The sequence below is a fragment of the Podarcis melisellensis genome (assembly GCF_964234715.1).
Source record: "Podarcis melisellensis genome assembly, chromosome: 17".
Lineage (NCBI taxonomy): Eukaryota > Metazoa > Chordata > Lepidosauria > Squamata > Lacertidae > Podarcis > Podarcis melisellensis.
Window position 1 is genome coordinate 40,846,261 of NC_138534.1, and position 18,336 is coordinate 40,864,596.

Genomic DNA, 18,336 nt, shown 5'->3' on the forward strand with positions numbered 1-18,336 from the left:
GAGAGGGGGAAGATCACTTACAGAGCTCTTCTCTGTCGAGTGTGCCTCCTGTTCCACCAAACAGCCCCTTCAGAAAGCCTCTGTACTGAGCCTCCGGAGTTTCCACCGGAATGAACAACTCCCCAAGCATGTCCTGGGCAAAAACAAATCAATTTTAGGCAAAACAACAGACCAGAAGGCAGGTACATTCACCATACTACACTCTGGAACAGAATGGGATGTCTTCCCCTCCTCTAATTTCCTTCTAGACACTTCCAGTCACAGCGTTTGACGAGGTTTCCAGACTCACCTGCAGATTATCAAACATCTCCTGGCTGTAGTTCAATCTCTGGACTTCTGTGGGAGAACTAAGATACAATGCTTGTCCTTCGTTGGTAAAACGAAAGGTCCGGGCAATCCTCATGTCTGTTACAGGCAAATAATGAACATCTAGCAATGGGCGGAGGCTGGGTAAACTGGAAAGAAACAAGCAGACATTATATGTTGGAAGAGAAAATACAGTATTCCCCGCAGTCCAGATTCTCAACTTTGCCATCAAAGCAGCTGCAATCCTATGCGTATTTATTTGGGAGCATGTCCCACTGAACACAGTGCCACTTGCTCCTGTATAGGATTAGGTTGTAAATCAACCAATGGCCAGGTTCATTCAGGTGCTACAGTAGCCCCAGGTAAAATTTCATCTTATGATAAACATTTTGCATAAAGCATATCTAAACCTTGCAGGTAGCAAAGCTGCTAGCTGTGTGAATAATCTAACTGCCTCCAAAATATTACTAATATTCTGCTGGGAGTCGCCCAGAGTGGCTGGGGAAACCTAGCCAGATGGGCGGGGTATGAATAATAAATTGTTATTGTTATTATTACTTCTGCCCCTACCCTGAGATTAGAGGATGGGGATGTGAGGCACAGGTGCACATCAGCAACACGATGACACTTCCCCCCCCCCCCAACCTTTAGATTATCTTTCTCAGAAGTTCTACTAAGATATTAAAAGGCATGTTTTAAACTGCTCCTCTAGGAATGAGTGGAACTACTGCAAAAAAAAAAAATTCTTATTTAGAAAAGTCTACCCAGAAGCTTACAAAATTGAGGCCATTTCAATCTGTTTTAATATTTTAAACTTCTCTATGTTTTAAAGTATGGTTGTAATTTTTCCTATTATATTTTTGTTAACTGCTTTGATGTTTTTGTAGAATCAATGGAGTGTATAAATATAAACAAACAAACAAACAACAGTGTTCCCTTAATTGGCAACTCTGACAGGCCACAATGTTGAGCATGCGAATGGTAGCTGTCCAAGCGACAAGAGACAAAGAAGCTGAGAAGCATCTATCACAGCATGTCTAGATCTTGCCCTTGCAATGAGCCTTTTGATTCTACTCTAAAAAGGCATCATCCGAGCTGGAGCAGATGCCAGTGATTTTATCACCAAAGTGTTTAGCAAACTGGGTGTTAGTAGACTACCAAGTGTACCACCGACTCAAAATGGTAGGCCAGAATTGTAGTCCTTCTAAAGCATTTGGAAGAGTTCTACAGGCCAACAACTAAAACAATAGCAAAGAAGAAAGACTTTTTCATCACTATCAATGTCACAAAGCAGGCCTGAAAGTGAGCTCTCTCTAATCGCTGTGTTATTGGACTTGCTTCATATCTTCCATCGCTTGCATTTCAGCCATCTTCCTACTGCCTTCAAATTGGTAAAGAACCAGGATGAATGGGAGAGAGTGCTTGGATGCAATCCTGTCTAATTGCCCAGACCATTTCCCTATTCCAGGGGTTGGCAACACGCAGATCGACCAGACATGTCAGCAGTAAATTTCCCCCAGAAATATCCTGAGAGGTTGTTAACTTGAATAAGGAAACTTATAATTTGTGTGTGTGTGTGTATATATATCCAGAGTGTCTTGTCAGCTAGTTGCGTAGGAACAAGAGATCACATAAGATGGTGGCTCTTCGGACTTCTAGTTTCTCGTAGGTTCTTGTCAGCTGTCACTCAAGAAATCACTCAAGATATCCCTCAAGTAATTAAGGAACAAAAGAAGAAAAGGCACACTAGCCTGGGAACTTCCTCTCTGCCCAGAACATTGGAGGCTATACACCACACCCCCTCAACAGTATTTATAGGAACTCAAACACTGAGATCCTGCTCTGTTCCAGTAACAAGAAGCCGAAAGCACCAGCCTGAAGATGACGAGTGAGACCTCGTCGAAACGTCGCCTAGACACCCCAACTTTTACACGGGAAGACACCCGAGGACACCAAAACCTGCATATCCAGAGTGTTATCCATATTCATATATGTGGAATAGGAGAAGGATTAGGATTTTCCTTGGAATCCTGTTTCAGAGGTTCCTTTGATAAGCAAATACACATCACCCCTAACTGCTGGCCATTTTCCCCTTCCCTTTGATAGGGAATAGCTCAGATTCACTTAATAATTTTAAATACCTCAGTATCATGATATGCCCATGGGCAGAGAAGCATGCCAAGCAAGCGCTGTTACACATGGTCACCACATCGGCTCGCAAGAGAAAGGAGGTGTCTGTGATATTGTGAACATAGAGGCAGATCTGGGAAGGCAGTGAAAAAACTTTGGCTTGTTTCTCTGAACAGACAACAGCAAACTGGTGGTCTCCCATGTCCTGGGACGAGCAGGGAGAATGCATGACGAGTTTTCTTTTCCTTGTTCTTTCACTTTCGTCGGTGCTGTTTGGATCTCTCCATGTTTCATAGGGTGGGTGTATTAGGGTCCCTGTGCAGCTCAAGCAACCAAACGTTAACACTGCTCCCTTCAGTGACAGAATGGTACCTAGGAAACATAATTCAAATTGATTGATTAGCTTCCCCAAATTAGCTATAAAGGTGTCAACACACATTAGCCAACTTTACACAGTCATTTGTTGAGTATATGTGCATCTTCCTCTTCTGCTGCCTCATGACATTGACAAATAATTAGACTTTAGAACAGCCATGCTGGTTTATAAATCTCTAAAACCTGAGGGAATCAACTCCAGGAAGTCGCATGCCACCCTGCTGGCAGTACTCAAGAGATCATGCTGGTCAGAAAATCTCCTATCACCTCTTTGAATTATTTGAATAGTTCCCCCCATGCCATTAACTTCTCATGCGCAACTGGAGCGGAAGGGAGGAGCACAATCTTGGCGTCATGTTTCCTGGAATGAGCAAAATAGGAATTTAGCTCCCGCTACCTCCAAATATGACAAAGTGAGAGCCTTTTTTCCTTCAAAAAATTGGAAGCGATTCTTAATGTTGTAAGAAAAAGCCAGGGGTTTTTTTCAGTTGGAACTTCCTGGAACTCAGTTCTGGCACCTCTCAGGTGAACGCCACTGCAATTGTAAGGGACAAGGGAGGTGTTCATGGAGAATTCTGGCACCTATTTTTCAAGAAAAAATAGCGCTGTAGCCAAAAATAGCCAATCAGCAAACTCGCAGCTAGTAATAGAAGATGGAGCTGGTTACTGCAGTTGCTACTTCCAAAGGAATTAAGTTTTATTTATTTTTAAATCTTTTTAATTCAATTTTACATTTGAATTCAAACATTAATCATAATCATCAACATTTAGGATTCCCTGAATCCTTAGACTTCTCTCCACTCCTCCATGATCAAACTTTTTCTACTGCATCATACATTTTCTCTATATTCTTAAGATAATCCATTTTCTCCTTAGTTTTTAATCACTGCAAGCGTTACTCAAATCCTGCCAAAGATTTAGTTGTTTACAAAGTAAATTGTATTCCCCCCCCAAATTCCTTATTAAAGTTTCTCATCTTCCTGGTTCCTGATTTTCCCAGTCATTTTTGCCATTTCGGCGTAGCCCGTCATCTTCATCAACTATTTGTCTCTGGTTGGGCAAAGGAAGTAATAGTTAATCTGTTGTTGGCATCCATCTGTCTCGAGAGACAATAGAGTGTGCCTCCAGGGGTGAAGTCAAACGGCTGCATTTGTAAGCACCCAAGTGACCTTTCTGGGGCACAAGGCTGGGCAGTGTATATGGAGGTCCTGCGCTGCCCAGTTTTGAAGACTCCCCACTTGACCTCACTGACGTGGTCCAAAGGAAAGCAGAGCAAGACATTTGGCAGCAGCTTGGAGGCAGGAGTTGACAGAAGGAGGCGTACAAGACACCATCCAACTGTCTTAGGGACTCCGCTCCAGATTTGTGCAGGGTTAGCCTTGGCGCTGGGGGTTAAACCACAGAGGCTAGGACTAGCTGATCAGAAGGTCAGTAGTTTGAATCCCTGTGACAGGGTGAGCTCCCGTTGCTCGGTCCCTGCTCCTGCCAACCTAGCAGTTCAAAACCACCTCAAAGTGTGAGTAGATAAATAGGTACCGCTCCGGTGGGAAGGTAAACGGCGTTTCCCTGCACTGCTCTGGTTCGCCAGAAGCGGCTTAGTCCTGCTGGCCACATGACCCGGAAGCTGTACGCAGGCTCCCTCGGCCAATAAAGAGAGATGAGCGCCGCAACCCCAGAGTCGGCCACAACTGGACCTAATGGTCAGGGGTTTCCTTTACCTCCTTTACCTAGCCTTTTCTTCTCCTGAAGATATTCCGCAAGGCAGAAGAGGTTTAAAGTCTAGTTTATAATAAACAAAAATAATCTATAGTAACATTTGCTTTATAAGAGAGCTTGCCCCTCACTGATTTGCATGGGCTGTACCACTTCGGGCTGCCAGGCGGGGTGTAACAATTCATCCTTCTCCCTACAAAATAACTCCTTGAACATAGAAAACTACCATGTCAGGAAGTAAGGATTTGGTACAGCTCAGATGTAGGGTTAGCAGTTCAGTGAGAACTAAGCCTAAATCGTGAGATTTCTGACCACACTGCCCCTCCACAGCACCGAAGGGAGACAAATCCTGAGTTTAACAAGTTCTTGTGCTTAGTGGCGTATTTTTACATATTTCCAAGAAAGCCAGGAAATCAAGATTTCTTACCGCTTGGAGAAACGACGACAGGCTCCGTCTGCCTCAATTCATCTGCAGTGGGCAGGTTAAGGGATATCGTCAAGACCATACCGAGGCCTGTACCAACCCAAAGGCAAGGAGACACTGTGGTGTCATTTTTCCGTGAAAAGGACTCTGTGAAATACAATGCTGTAATTGCTTCTTTAGATTCTTTGTCTATACTGGAGACGCTGGAGCTTCGAGAATGGCTGATGGAGTTCTCTCTGGTTTCTGTCGAAAGAGAGCAACACAAATGAACACACCTTATACCGAGAATAGGCCACGGGGTCCATCTGGTCCATTACTGCCTTCACCGTTTAGCAGCAGCTCTCCAAGGTATCAAAGCTGCTACCTGAGACTGTGTAATTGGAGATGCAGTTGAAGGAGGCAACACGAGAACGGGGTCTTTTCTGCAGTGGCCCCATTTGTGGAATGCTCTCCCCGAGGAGGCTCACCTGGCACCTTCGTTATACATCTTTAGGCACCAGGCGAAAATGTTACTCTTCAGCCCGGCTTTTGGCTGATTAAGAGTTGATGTATTTTTAAATACATCAGGGAGATTCTTGGTTTGTTTTGTTCTTGTTTTTATTATGTATTTTGTGGTTTTATTCTGCATTTTTACGCTGTGGACTAGCCTGAGATCTTCAGATGAAGGGTAGTTAGATAGATAGTTGATGATAGATAGATGATAGATAGATAGATGATAGATAGATAGATAGATAGATAGATAGATGATAGATAGATAGATAGATAGATAGATAGATGATAGATAGATAGATAGATGATAGATAGATAGATAGATAGATAGATGATAGATAGATATGTTCTAAGCCTACGCATCTAAGCTACAGATGGTCTTTACAGAGCATATAAAACAGCATGGTTCCAGAAAAGACATCCAAGCCTGTTTGTCTTCATAATCTCACAACCCAATTACTTACAATAATCCCAAAAGAGAGAGTGCTTATTAGAAACTCTAGAAGGCTAAGCTTATGTGTCAAATTCTTTAAATATCTAAGAATAATAACCCCTTAAAAAATCACATTAAAATACAAAGACGACTCATAGTTGCCAGGGGTCTTTCAATGTATTCACCAACCCCAGTTTGTGCTTTCAAAGTCCTCTTGGAGTTTTTCTTTTTTACTCGTCCCATTATGGAGCCTCCACCTTAATTGGCCACCTTTGTGTGATGTCACACATGCACATACCTCCGAAGAATTACCCATTTAATTATTATCAACAGGCAGCAGTAAAAATGCTACTACCACAAGAAGTGAAGTGAAATACCACATAGATCAATTCTAAATTTTAAAAAGGTGAAAACAGCAGCTCCCAAATGCATATGTCTACTGACCTTCTGTTGTGACTGGCAAAGAAATCTCCATGCAAGCAGCAGATTGCACTTTCCTAAATGGAGGCTTTCCAGAACCACGGCGGTTTATTTTTGAAACATCCGCACTAGACATCCTTTTTCCAGAGCTGCAGCTTTGGGAAGTTGGACTTGTACAGTGTCCGTTTATGTGATCTGTAGGGACATTTAAAAATAAAATAAAAAGTCACTACAGATTTTTTAATTGTTATACTAGTTGCTGTTAATCCTCTATGCTGTGAGTCACTTTGGGCACAAGTTTGGGATTAAATAAAACAAATAAATATAAGCGAATACAAAATAATCTGAAAAATAAAATAAACATGACTGAGCAAGTTATTTCATACCTTTCCAAAGCATCTTATAGTTTGCAGGATTCTGTGTGTGTGTGTATAAAATCATAATGTAGCTATATTGCTATTCCTATTACAAATATATTTCCCAGCGAACATAATATATAATATTTCAACAGTGGAGATGTGCTTCATCTCACAAGCAAGAAACAGAGTGACCATCACAAACTGCTGACATACCAGAGCACATTTACCTGAAGTTGTGGGAGACTTGCATCTCTCCAGCTCCAACGACACTGGACCATCTGATAGCTCAGTAAGACCTGGGGGGAAATGCAATTAAAATATGATATAATCAATTATCTAGGGACAGTATGGGTGGGAACAAGCTTGGAAACAGTTTTTTTGCCCACAAATACCTTGTTCAACGAGGAACATTTTTAGTGGGGTGGGATGGTGTTTAAAAAAATCAAAGGGATTGTTCACATATTCCCCCCCAAAGCATACAAATATAATAGAGACCTGGCCACATGCTTTACACACTCCAATACGAAATAAAAAAATCAAGCCATACGGAGCCAATATTAAACTCTACATAATCATGTATGTATCCAAGAGGCATAACTGGTTGATGTGTCCGTTTGATTTCCATATTTGGTGGGAAATAGATGCTCACTACATCCCTAAACTGCCATTACAAGAGCTTTTTCATCCCAAGGATTCCTTGCCAGATCCCGAAATCCCAATATACTCAGTTATGCCACTTGATGAAGCTGTGAAACATTAACACACTTAGATTGGGGGGCGGGGGGGGGAGAGTTAATCAAACCACTGCAAACGAAAGGAAAGACCACATAAAATATCAGACTGACACAGCTTATCCTATTCTATGAACCAGTAATTTCAGTCCTTGTGCTGTTACACAGTTTAGAGGTGGTGGAGAAATAAAACGCACCTCCTTATCCTGGACAGATTAAACCTGGGCTTACTGACAGTCCGCTTACTAATATACTACACTGAAACAAATAACCTGGCTGCAGCTGGACCAAGTTGCTTGGGCATGGGTTACAAATTAGATATCATGGAATTGTAGAGTCGGAAGGGACCCTGAGGATCTTCTAGTCCACCCCCCTGCAGTGCAGGAATATGCAGCTGCCCCATACAGGGATCAAACCTTTCACCAGCGTTCGAAACTCCCATTGTTCCAGGCGCATTTTGCAACAGGGAATTTCATTAACGCAAGCAGCTTCCAGGCTCTGGGTGCAGTACTGCGCCCAAGATTTCAGATTAAAACTGCAGAGTGGAAGGAAAGGAGGACCTTTTCCTGCCTCCCTACTGCCAGCTACTCTCTTAAGACCGGAGAAGAGACCCTCTTAAGAATATTAGGGGGGTGGGCAGGGGAAGCACTAGACCATGTGAAAAGTGAACATAATATTTTAGCTGCAGCTCATTCATTTTCAGCTTTGTATTCTTGTTATAAAAAAGCACACCTAGACATTCCGTTGTTGCGCCCATAACCTCGGTCTAAGCTGCCATTTAGCTCCTGGCTTCCATGTCTCGGTTTCTAACACTGCCTGTGGCACCTTGGTGTTATTAACACCACACTCTCTCTATCCAACTGAGCTATCCAAAATTGAAATGGCTTTCTAGATGTTTGAGATGTGGATGAAAGTGAATGGAGTTAAGACTCTCATGAAAGCAAAGCTCTCAGTTTCTGAAAATGCAGCCTCACTTCTCACAGCACATCATTCATGTCAAATCCGACATTCCCGTGAATGTCAGCTGGGGCACTTTTCAGACTTCAACAAGGCATTCTCTACATGCCACCCGTCACTTCCCCTGATCTCATGAGAAAAATGCCACAATAAGTCCAAAAGCATCACCTAGAGGTGAGGGTGATCCATGGTTCCAAACGTCTTTCACTCCACTCAGCAGCATGGACTTCATGACTCTGAAAGTCACAATCTAGCAAAGTGTTTCCGGCAAGCAAGGCAAATTGATTGCTCAGACAACAAAACTGCATTTTTCTGCTACAGCCCCCTAGAGAGGTTAGCTGTCTGGGAACCTGAGGATTGGTTGCATAATGACAGAGTTTGAAGGGATACATGGGCTGCACCTCTCTTGATGAGAATCCGTAATGCCATGAACCATTGCCGTCTGCAAACGGTTGAAATAGAAGTTCAGACACCTTGTAATTCTGTAAACTAAATCGTAAAGCCTGGTATGTGGGAACTGGTGTATTAAAAGGAATCTGCACATACTTGGGAAAAAATCTTCAATTTCCTATTCTTCAATTTCTTATTTCCTCTTGGTATAATGAAAGCAGAGGAATTCTGCAGCTGTGCCTAGTACAAATTAAGCTCTGTTTCAATCCCCTCAGACATTTAAGTCTTTATTGCTAATTTTAGCTGTTTGAAAACTAGACGTGGTTACTAACTCTGCACAGCCTCTCTCTTTTAACCATGCTTGTTAGGAACTTTCAAAATCTCCTAACTGTTGAAAACAAAGGCTATGGGATTCATGCATTCCTAAATGTTATTTATTTGCACAATGGCTAGATAAATTATTCAGTGAGGAGTCCCATAAATTAAATGACTAAATGATGTGCTCTTTTCTCTAGAAGCTATTACCCTTATTCATCTCCACCATTTGTTACCAATGTGATCCCTGTCATGGGATTAGGCACCAGGCAAAATTAATTAGCTGCAGGTGTACAAAATTAAATATAAAGAGAGTGGGCATGAAGCCAGCCAGAAATTCACCAGATAGCCATTGGAGAGAAGGGAATAACTTGAGCCACTTTTGGAATATTTGAGTCACGGGCAAAACACACAGTCCATTAAAGTTAACAAGACCATTAATTCTTGGCGGTGTGCTCCTGTCCTATGGATCCCTGGTAATAACTGCAGAAAGACTATTTTTACAGTTGCATTTGATACTCTAAATGAAACCCTCGAGTCTTTTGATATGGGATAGAGAGATCAGTCCTAAATGAATGTGGTTAAAAGACGAGGGTAGGAGCTATAGGATTTGACTCTTGGACAATAGCCCCATGCGACCAGCCTGGAGTTACCCAGTCTATAAGCCAGTTCTCCCCTGATTTCGGCAGCTAAAGAAAAACAGAAATTTCTACAGCCATTTCATGAAGAAGTTATTTTCAATAGTAACTTATTTTCTGCATATAATTTCACGGAAGCTGTTATAAAGGAGGTATCAGCACTATCATAATCAGGAGTTAGGTTAAAATCCTAAGCATCCTTACTACTGAGTGAGGTCTACTAAACATGTGCAACAGACTTCTGAGTAAACATGAACATTATGTCAGAGCTAAACAACTAAGTTAAACTGTTTTTCATGTAGCTGAGTGGTAATTGCAGCTACCTTCTGAAAGGACGCTCCTACAAAGGGAGATTAGTTACTTTTGTTGGCATTGAACCACCACTTAACTACTAACAATAGTAATTAATTTCACGCATGGGGGGAATATTTAAACAAACAGCTATTTCCATACAGAAACACTGTATACATTTCAACAGAAACACCAAAATAGTAATTTCAAAGAATGCAAGCATGCCTGAAATTACTAGCAGACACTGTGACAATTCCTTCTATTATTCCTTCAGCTGGATGTTAGGATCTTCCTCAGTGTCTAGCAATTCTTTTTTATATATATCCCACTTTGGATACCTGATACTATTCTTTTTAAAAAATTTGATTTGATTCATTTTTTTGATGAATTCCATATCAACAAAACATAAACTAAAACAGTGCTAACAAAAAAGGATCTCTAAAAAAGGATCTCTAAAGTAAATAAGAAGCGGCCTTGTTAGGATATCTAAGAATACACATACGGTCCAAGGTTTCCTCTTATCTCCTCTCTTTTTCCCGTTGTCTTGGTGTGTAGCAATTCTAAGGGAACTAGACTGTGCTCAGAATATTTAACAGTTCAGCCTGGCTCACCAAGAGAGCAACTACTCTGCTTTTTACATGCTTGCTTCGACCAAGTAATCCAAGGTACAACAGTACAAACCTTGGTGAACAACAGTATGCAACAAGCTACGTTTCAACTATTAAGCAAGCCTTGCAACACTAAGCTTATCTCAGAAAGCACTGTTCAAGTCACTAAGACAAAGTTAGGTGCCTCTCATATCTCTTTCAGCAAGGATGTATGCTTCCACCTAAGGTATGCAGAGAAAATAATTTCAGAAGCAAAAACTAAATTTCCCTAAATATCCCTAGTACAGTATTTCTGCAGATTAATACTTTCAGTAGGAGAAACGACTTTTGAATGTATATATTTAAGGTTTCAAGAATTTCTGGCAAGCCCCGAGAAGGCTACAACCAAGTATTCACGTTAAAACTAATCCATTCCGACGAGTCAAGAGACGAACTAGACGAGACACCAGTGACAAGAGAGCAGGGGCTCACCTGATCTCCACCCATCCATTGTTGCTGCCTACCAGGATGAAGACGGGGAGGTACAAGATGGCAGCAAGGCTGGTGTGGTGAAAGAGTGCTCTTAAGTGAATGCCAAGGGGTGTATGTATGCGGGACTCACTAATTTTCACTGGGACTGCAGTGCTCAGCGAAGGAACATTCAACCATTTCCTGCCATGCTGCAGTCCTTCCCCATCCCCCCAAAGCCCCCCGTTAGCCAGAAAAATGCTCCTACTGTGACAACTTTGTCCTGATGAGAGAGGATGTGATATTGACACAATGGCTTGCAAACCAGTGCTGTACAAGCACGGCTTCTCTTGGTATTGATTTGAAGAAGACGGTGGTTCATGTGCCCAAAATGTGGTACATCTGCACAAAGTACTAACCTCTCAACTTCCCTTCAAATGCATATCATTTTTTAAAATATATAAATACAGATTTTAACGCACAAAGAGCATTATGCTTCTCTTCAGTTGCCAAAAGTACTGAAGACAGATTCGTACTTCATGCAGAAACAAATTTGATTGCTGTGTGTTCTGTACTGTGGTAGGTTGCCCCACTTACATGCAACAGCAAACTAGGGTTTGCCACTGATTTGGAAGAAGGGAAAGAAAAACAGAGCGGGGATGGGGTGACAAACATGCACACATATTTAAACATCCATTTACGTATGTCTTGCAACCCTCGTTGGGCCAGGGTTTCTGAGACATATGTTCACACACACATGCATACTGCAGAAATATTGAAGATGGTTCCACACTTTATGCAGCAACACACCCAGGACACTTGCAAATGCCCAGCCTAAAGAGGCAGTCTACAAAGGCTCTCGCAAGTGCCCAGTCTCCACAGCTTTTGTCACCATCCGCGAAAACCTCAGTAGAAAATCCATTGCTCTTCTAGCAATTTTCTTTGGGTGAAGCACTATGAGGTGGGGTTTTTTGCAACCAAACGTGCAAATTTCATGAAGCAAATAAATGAATGAGAATTAAAACCATTTCTACTAAATTTTATCACCATTTCAACTAGAATCATCATCAGATCTAGAGATGGTACAGTTACAATTACTACTACAGTGGGACCTTGGTTCTCAAACGCCTTGGTACTCATACAACTTGGAACCCAAACACTACAAACCCAGAAGTAAGTGTTCTGGTTTGAGAACTTTTTTAAGAAACCGAACGTGCTCTGTTTTGAATGCTACGCTTCCGATTTGAGTGTTACATTTCGGTTTTGAGTGTTACGCTGAGGTCTGTCTGTTTTTGCTATTTTGCGTTTTTGTGACTGTGTGGAACCCAGTTCAGCTACTGACTGATCGACTCTGTGACTGAAGTACATCCTTTATTGCTTTCATTTTATGGATCAATGGTCTTGTTAAACAGTAAAATTCATGTTAATTTGCTGTTTTAGGGGTTGTTTTTAAAAGTCTGGAATGGATTAATCCATTTTGCATTACTTTCTATGGGAAAACGCACCTTGGTTTTGGAACAGACTTCCAGAACGGATTAAGTTTGAGAACCAAGGTACCACTGTATAACAAGGCATGTTTCATGCGTCCTCCAAAAAGGAGGAAATGGCATGCATGTTGGATGGAAACACATCTGAGTCAGTCAAACACCAACACCTGACAAAGCACTTGTCCTATTCTTTGGAGAACTTACTCTGATAGGAAGTACGGATCCGTTTCGTTAAATCAGGATAAAAGTTAGACAGGCCACGCATGCAAAAGTTGTCTTGGGAACATGCCAGAATATCAGCAGCAGCAGCAGGCAGAGGAAAGAGTGGGGAAAAAACAGTCCAAAGTGAAAGGAAATGATGAGAGCATCTACATAAGCCCAGGTGAAGGAACCTTCACACCTGTCTTCACAGGCCCCTCTGAGTCAGAAGACACACCAAATAAATTAATTTAAGAACTAAAAAATGTGGGATGGATACTGGAGAGCCAGTAAAAGAGAGTGCAAGTATGTAATGTCTTTTTTAAAAAAGCCATTTCTGAAAGGCTTAGAGAGTTTTGCTGTTCCAAAATTCATTTCATCCTTTTTTTCCAGTAGCTTAATTGCTGCTCTAAAGTTTCACCAGGTAAGCTGTAGTAGAAACTGTCCAGTGGAGTTTGTTGACCACGTAGGATGTAAGTGCCAAAAAGAAACAAAACTATGACATCTGACTTCACCTGGGAGATTTAAGGTTGCTTCATTTATTCTTGGATTCTCCTTTGCACCTTGGTCAGCCCACCTGTCTGTTATGCCAAGTTTGCATCCTTGTGCCGCTGAAAACTGATCCTGAGGACCAAGCATGACCCACAATATCCATAACTGATCACTCAGCTTTCTTGCTAGCTTTGTAAGCAGTCATGGATTGGCACCAGGGTTGTGATACTTGTGCAGGGTTAAACCCTTTGCTCCACACCATTTCCCAATGGAAATGAGCCCCTGAAGCTGGCACTAGCCTTTGCTGGAGGGGAGGAGGAGGAGGAAGACAGAAAATAATTGCTGCACCGTGGCTTATTTCAAGTGAGCAATTTCCAGCAAGGAAATGACTTGGGGATTGGGGATTAAATCTCTCCTTCCTCAGGTTCAGGAGACAAACCCAAATTCTGCTCCACCCCCAGCTGCTTTTAAGGTTCAAATAGGTGTCAGGGAGATTTAAAGATGGATTGCCATCATCATGTGTGTTTGCTCTGAGCTTATAGTATATTTATGAAGAGAAATAGTATTTGGAGAACAGACTTAAGGTGTCCTCTGAACTTTCTACCAATTGAAAAACCAATCTGCTCCCAATTAGGTCAGTGAGAAAATGCTTACTGACCAATGGAAAAACAGAAAGGATGTGCTTTAGTCATTAGGTAACTCCTGAAGTATGTGGATAGTCCTCTTGGAGCACAAGACAAAGATGGGGGAGCAGTTCAATTCAGTTGCATTCAAAGATGAATCAAACCCACTTTCCTGAACAATATGAGAACCAAAACACCACCATCCTTCAAAATTCACACTTCTCCATAATTTGTAACCCAATTCTCCAACCAAACAAGATTTACAAAACTGAATATATTAGGGGGAAATGTGCATAAGAATGAACACTCTGTTGAACATAACATAAAAAATGCCTTATGTTTGGGGGGGGGGGGAACGGCTTGCAAAAAGTGTGTGCTACAAATGAGTAATTCACCCTAAAATGCTGATGACTTTTCAGAAGTTTTTTTTTAAACAATTAAATAAGTAAATGCAAACTGCTGCAGAGATTTGGAAAACTGAAAAGAGAGAGAGAGAGAACTGATCCTTCCACCCTGGAAAGCTGGGGGGGGGGGGAATTGGGGATGTTGACTTATCTCCATACTCTCCACATGTTTGTGCAAAAGAATGTATGGATGTGTTTTGGCTGCATGAGTATGGGCCGCCTACTTCTGCCTCATCCCATCCACCAATGGGTATGTGTTTACCTGCGAAGCTGTTGGGTCTCTTGTGTTTGTCCTATTCAGCAGTATAACTGTTTAAAAACCTCACTCCTAGACTACAAGCAGTGGAGGCTTTCAACCAAATCATAGCTTGAGTCCAACCTTGAAAGAAATATTTATTATGTAGTTGTCTAAAACAAATTAATTTTTATTTTTCAAAGCATCCAAAATACAATATTCTCTCCCTGTCAGCAACTATCCTGTAAACTTTGCTGAAGAGTGGATTTCAAACAAGATAAAACAAAAGTAAACAAATACTGGATTCAAAAGAGTAAGCTCTATGCAGAGCTTCAGAAAACTCTATCTAGTGTGATACTATATCTGAAATTTGTGATCTTCATACTGCTGCACTTAGGTACTGATGATTAGATGCTCAGAGTTTGTTTCATTTGCCTCAACTAATGTTTTAAAAGATAATAAAGGCAGAATGCAAATTAAACATTTCTTAGCTTTCTGAAGGATTTAACAAGGGGATGAATCAAAATGCTAACCAAGAGCACAACGTAGCTCAGCATGAAAGTTGTCTGTTCTGAACTTCTTAATCATAGAATTGTAGAGTTAGAAGGGACCCTGAGGGTGAGCTAGTTCAAACCCTTGCAATGAGGGAGCCTCAACTAAAGCATCTATGACAGACTGCCACCCAACCTCAGCTTAATAAACTTGAATGAAGAAGAGTCCACCAGCTTTTGAGGAAGTCAGTTCCACTGTTGAACACCTCTTACTACCAGAAAGTTCTTCCTGATGTTTAGTCAGAATCTCCTTTCTTGTAACTTGAATCCATTGGCTCGGATCCCACCCTCCAGAGAAAACAAGCTTGCTCCATCTTCTACAAGACAGCCCTTTAGGTATTTGATTACTAGCTGGGATTTTATTTATATCTCATGTAACCCCTGCTTTAAAACCAGCTGCACTGGTTGCCATTTTGTTTCTGGGTCCAATTTAAGATGCTCATGTTAACATTTAAAGCTCTAAATGGCTTAGGCTGCATCCTTCTTTACAGATCGTCTCAGGTGTTAAGATTGGCAGAGAGGGCCTTCTTCACAGCTCCACTGCCCTCAGAGAAGGAGTTCTTTAAAAATAATAATTTTCATGTCATGTTTTAAATTGTTGTAACCCACTACACAACCTAAGGGTGAAGGGTGGGTAAAATATAATAATAATAATAATAATAATAATAATAATAATAATAATAATATCAGTACATGACAAGCAGTCTGTCCGGTGCTTTTCATGTGGTTATGAGCTTTCTTTCTCTCAACTAGCACACATGCATTTTTAACCCATTCCAAAAACTGCAGGCAACAAGAAAAAATGCTGTCCAAGTTCTTCCTAATACATTTCATTTCCTACCTGCAGTAAACTGCTTGCTTCTGCGCGGAGAACGAGGCTGGCGCTGATAAGGATCACTTGACCCATAGAGCTCCAGACTCCCCATGCTCAGCAGTGTGGTCTTCTGCATAAAATCCACAACAGCCAAACCATTGCAGTTTCCAAAGGCAACTCTGTGGAAAGAAACATTCTTCAAGGACACTGTGCTCTGGTATTATCTGCTTCAAGCAATGATCCAGCCACAGTTAAAGGAAGAAGTTGGGTTATGCATGACTCTTCATTCCATTTACGCCCAGCCCCAAACAAATGCTTCTTGCGATGTGGAAATACCACTCCAACTCTCATTCAATTGACGCTGAAACACGTCTGTTCACCCTGGTCATGCATTTCATACATACAATACACAGCTTGCCATGAGCCTGGATTCCAGTTTTCCGGCTCAGGGACTGAGGCCATGGAGCTACAGAAGAGCTGGGTGATGGGATTGTCCTCAGAACCACCCTTGGATGTCCTCAATGCACTGGAAGCTCCAGCACAAGAGAAACTCATCTCTCCCACCTCATGAGGCTGCATTGTCCTTAGGGATGAAAATTCCACAGAGCTCGGATTCCAAAGTGGACTCACCTGATTTAATCCAGGCAGTTCATGACCCAGATCAAATCATGTCTACTTTAGCCTGCTTTAGGGTGCTCTAGTGCTGCCTCTGATAGACTTTTTAAAGAAAAATGTTCTCCTTTTATAACACTCCAGAGGAAGTCATCTGGCCACTTACAGCCTGCTGTGGCTGACATGCGGGTCTTCTTGCCACCACACAAACCACACACTCTCTGGGAGCAATGGGGCTTGATTGTTGGAAAAACAGCAGCAGGCACCACTCAGTTAGTAACCAAACCAAGGATAATTCTGTAGATAGTTAGGACTCAGAAACACTTATGCTTGCCATGTGCCTAGAAGGCATGTGTCTGAGCAGTTTTGCTATTCTCCTGCTGCTGCTCCCCCCCCCCTGGAAAAACAAGCTCTTTAGCACCAAAGGACACGCTGCAGTGCAAAGTCGTGCAAGCAACACTGGCAGAAACATGATCTCCTGAAGAAAATTAAAATATTTTGGGTTAACTTACGTAATGTACTAAGCTTGGATCCTAGAACAATAGGCAAGTAAGATCCTAGAATGCAACAACTGATTGGCTTGCAGGAGAAGACCATTCAGGCTCCAGGAGGAAGTTAATCAGCCTATTAGGCTGGTAGGATCATAGAATGCAACAATTGATTGGCCTGCAGGAAAAGACCAATCAGGCTTCAGGAGGGAAGCAGAATCAGCCAATCAGACGGGACTCATTGTGTAAATAAAAGCCTGATGTCTGGGGGGCAATCAAATCACTGTTTTACAAGCTGCAATAAAGAGCATGAAATCACTACAGGACTCTGAGTATATTTCAACTTACAAGCCGTATGCGGAGTTTGCTGCTAGGCTGGTTATCTGTTGGGGGGAGTCGCCATCAGCGCACACCAACTGAATAACAAGGACCGCTTGGTAACCAGGAGGCATCCTCACAGCACGGGTCTTAACACTAAGAGCAAAAGAACAAACTGTGAATAATAATAATATTAATAATATTAATAATAATAATAATTTATTATTTGTACCCTGCCCATCTGGAAGGGTTTCCCCAGCCACTCTGGGCGGCTTTCATAGAAATCAAAAATACACTAAAATATCACACATTAAAAACTTCCCTGAACAGAATGACCAAGCTATACCAGAAGACAGAACTGTAAAAACTACTTGGAGAGAACGTCCCGTTGCATTACCTCTACTCTCATTTAGGGTTGGCAAACATCCGGAATGTCCTGGACATATCTGGAATACTGCAGCTGCAAGCAGTGGACAGACAGAAATAGGCGAAATGTCTGGGAAAATCTGGATGTATGGCAACCCATGTTGGCAGTGTATTTTTTGCCGATTTTCCTCAGAAACGTCCATTTTCTTTGCAATTTTCCTCCAAAAAAAAGAGAAAGCTCAACAAATTTTCTGTCTGGATTTTCACTCTTTGAACTATGGCAACCCTGCTTTCATTGGTTGTTGTTGTTGTTGTTATGATTTGGTTTCTCACCCTCCCTTCAGCATGAGGTTACACCTGTTTATAAATATAGTAATTTAGAAAAAACTAAAAGAGATTTCAATGAACAGAATAGGGTGGGTCATAAAATACATATCTAATGTATCAAAGGCCAGGGCAAAGAGGTGCGTCTTCAGCATGTAAAGAAAACTATGCAATGTGGGTGCCAAACGGGCCTCTGTGGAGAGGGAATTCAGTTCTTAAGTGTGTTCCTGGTGCTGCCTTTTCACCCTTCCTCTTCTATGCCTATAGAACTGTAGAGTTGGAAGGGATCACAAGGGTCATCTAGTCCAACCCACTGCAACAAAGGAATCTTTTCCCCAACAGGGGGCTCAAACTCACAACCCCAAATTTAAGTCTCATGATCTACCAACTGAGCTATC

General features: G+C 41.8%; 1 protein-coding gene across 4 annotated transcripts in view; it reads right to left on the bottom strand.

The window, feature by feature from the left end:
* The window catches only part of STXBP5L (syntaxin binding protein 5L), a 60,762-nt gene that overhangs the window by 3,673 nt on the left and 38,753 nt on the right, over positions 1-18,336 (bottom strand). For 3 of the 4 annotated variants that reach the window (XM_081893835.1, XM_081893837.1, XM_081893834.1), the window contains 9 exons: positions 17,279-17,404; positions 15,858-16,009; positions 12,718-12,789; positions 6,877-6,945; positions 6,315-6,485; positions 4,952-5,191; positions 2,448-2,808; positions 290-455; positions 22-133 (listed from right to left, as the gene is read on the bottom strand). In XM_081893835.1, the coding sequence (XP_081749961.1) occupies positions 22-133; positions 290-455; positions 2,448-2,808; positions 4,952-5,191; positions 6,315-6,485; positions 6,877-6,945; positions 12,718-12,789; positions 15,858-16,009; positions 17,279-17,404 (1,469 nt within the window). The remainder of the gene's footprint in view (positions 1-21; positions 134-289; positions 456-2,447; positions 2,809-4,951; positions 5,192-6,314; positions 6,486-6,876; positions 6,946-12,717; positions 12,790-15,857; positions 16,010-17,278; positions 17,405-18,336) is intronic. The other variant, XM_081893836.1, reaches the window with a different exon arrangement.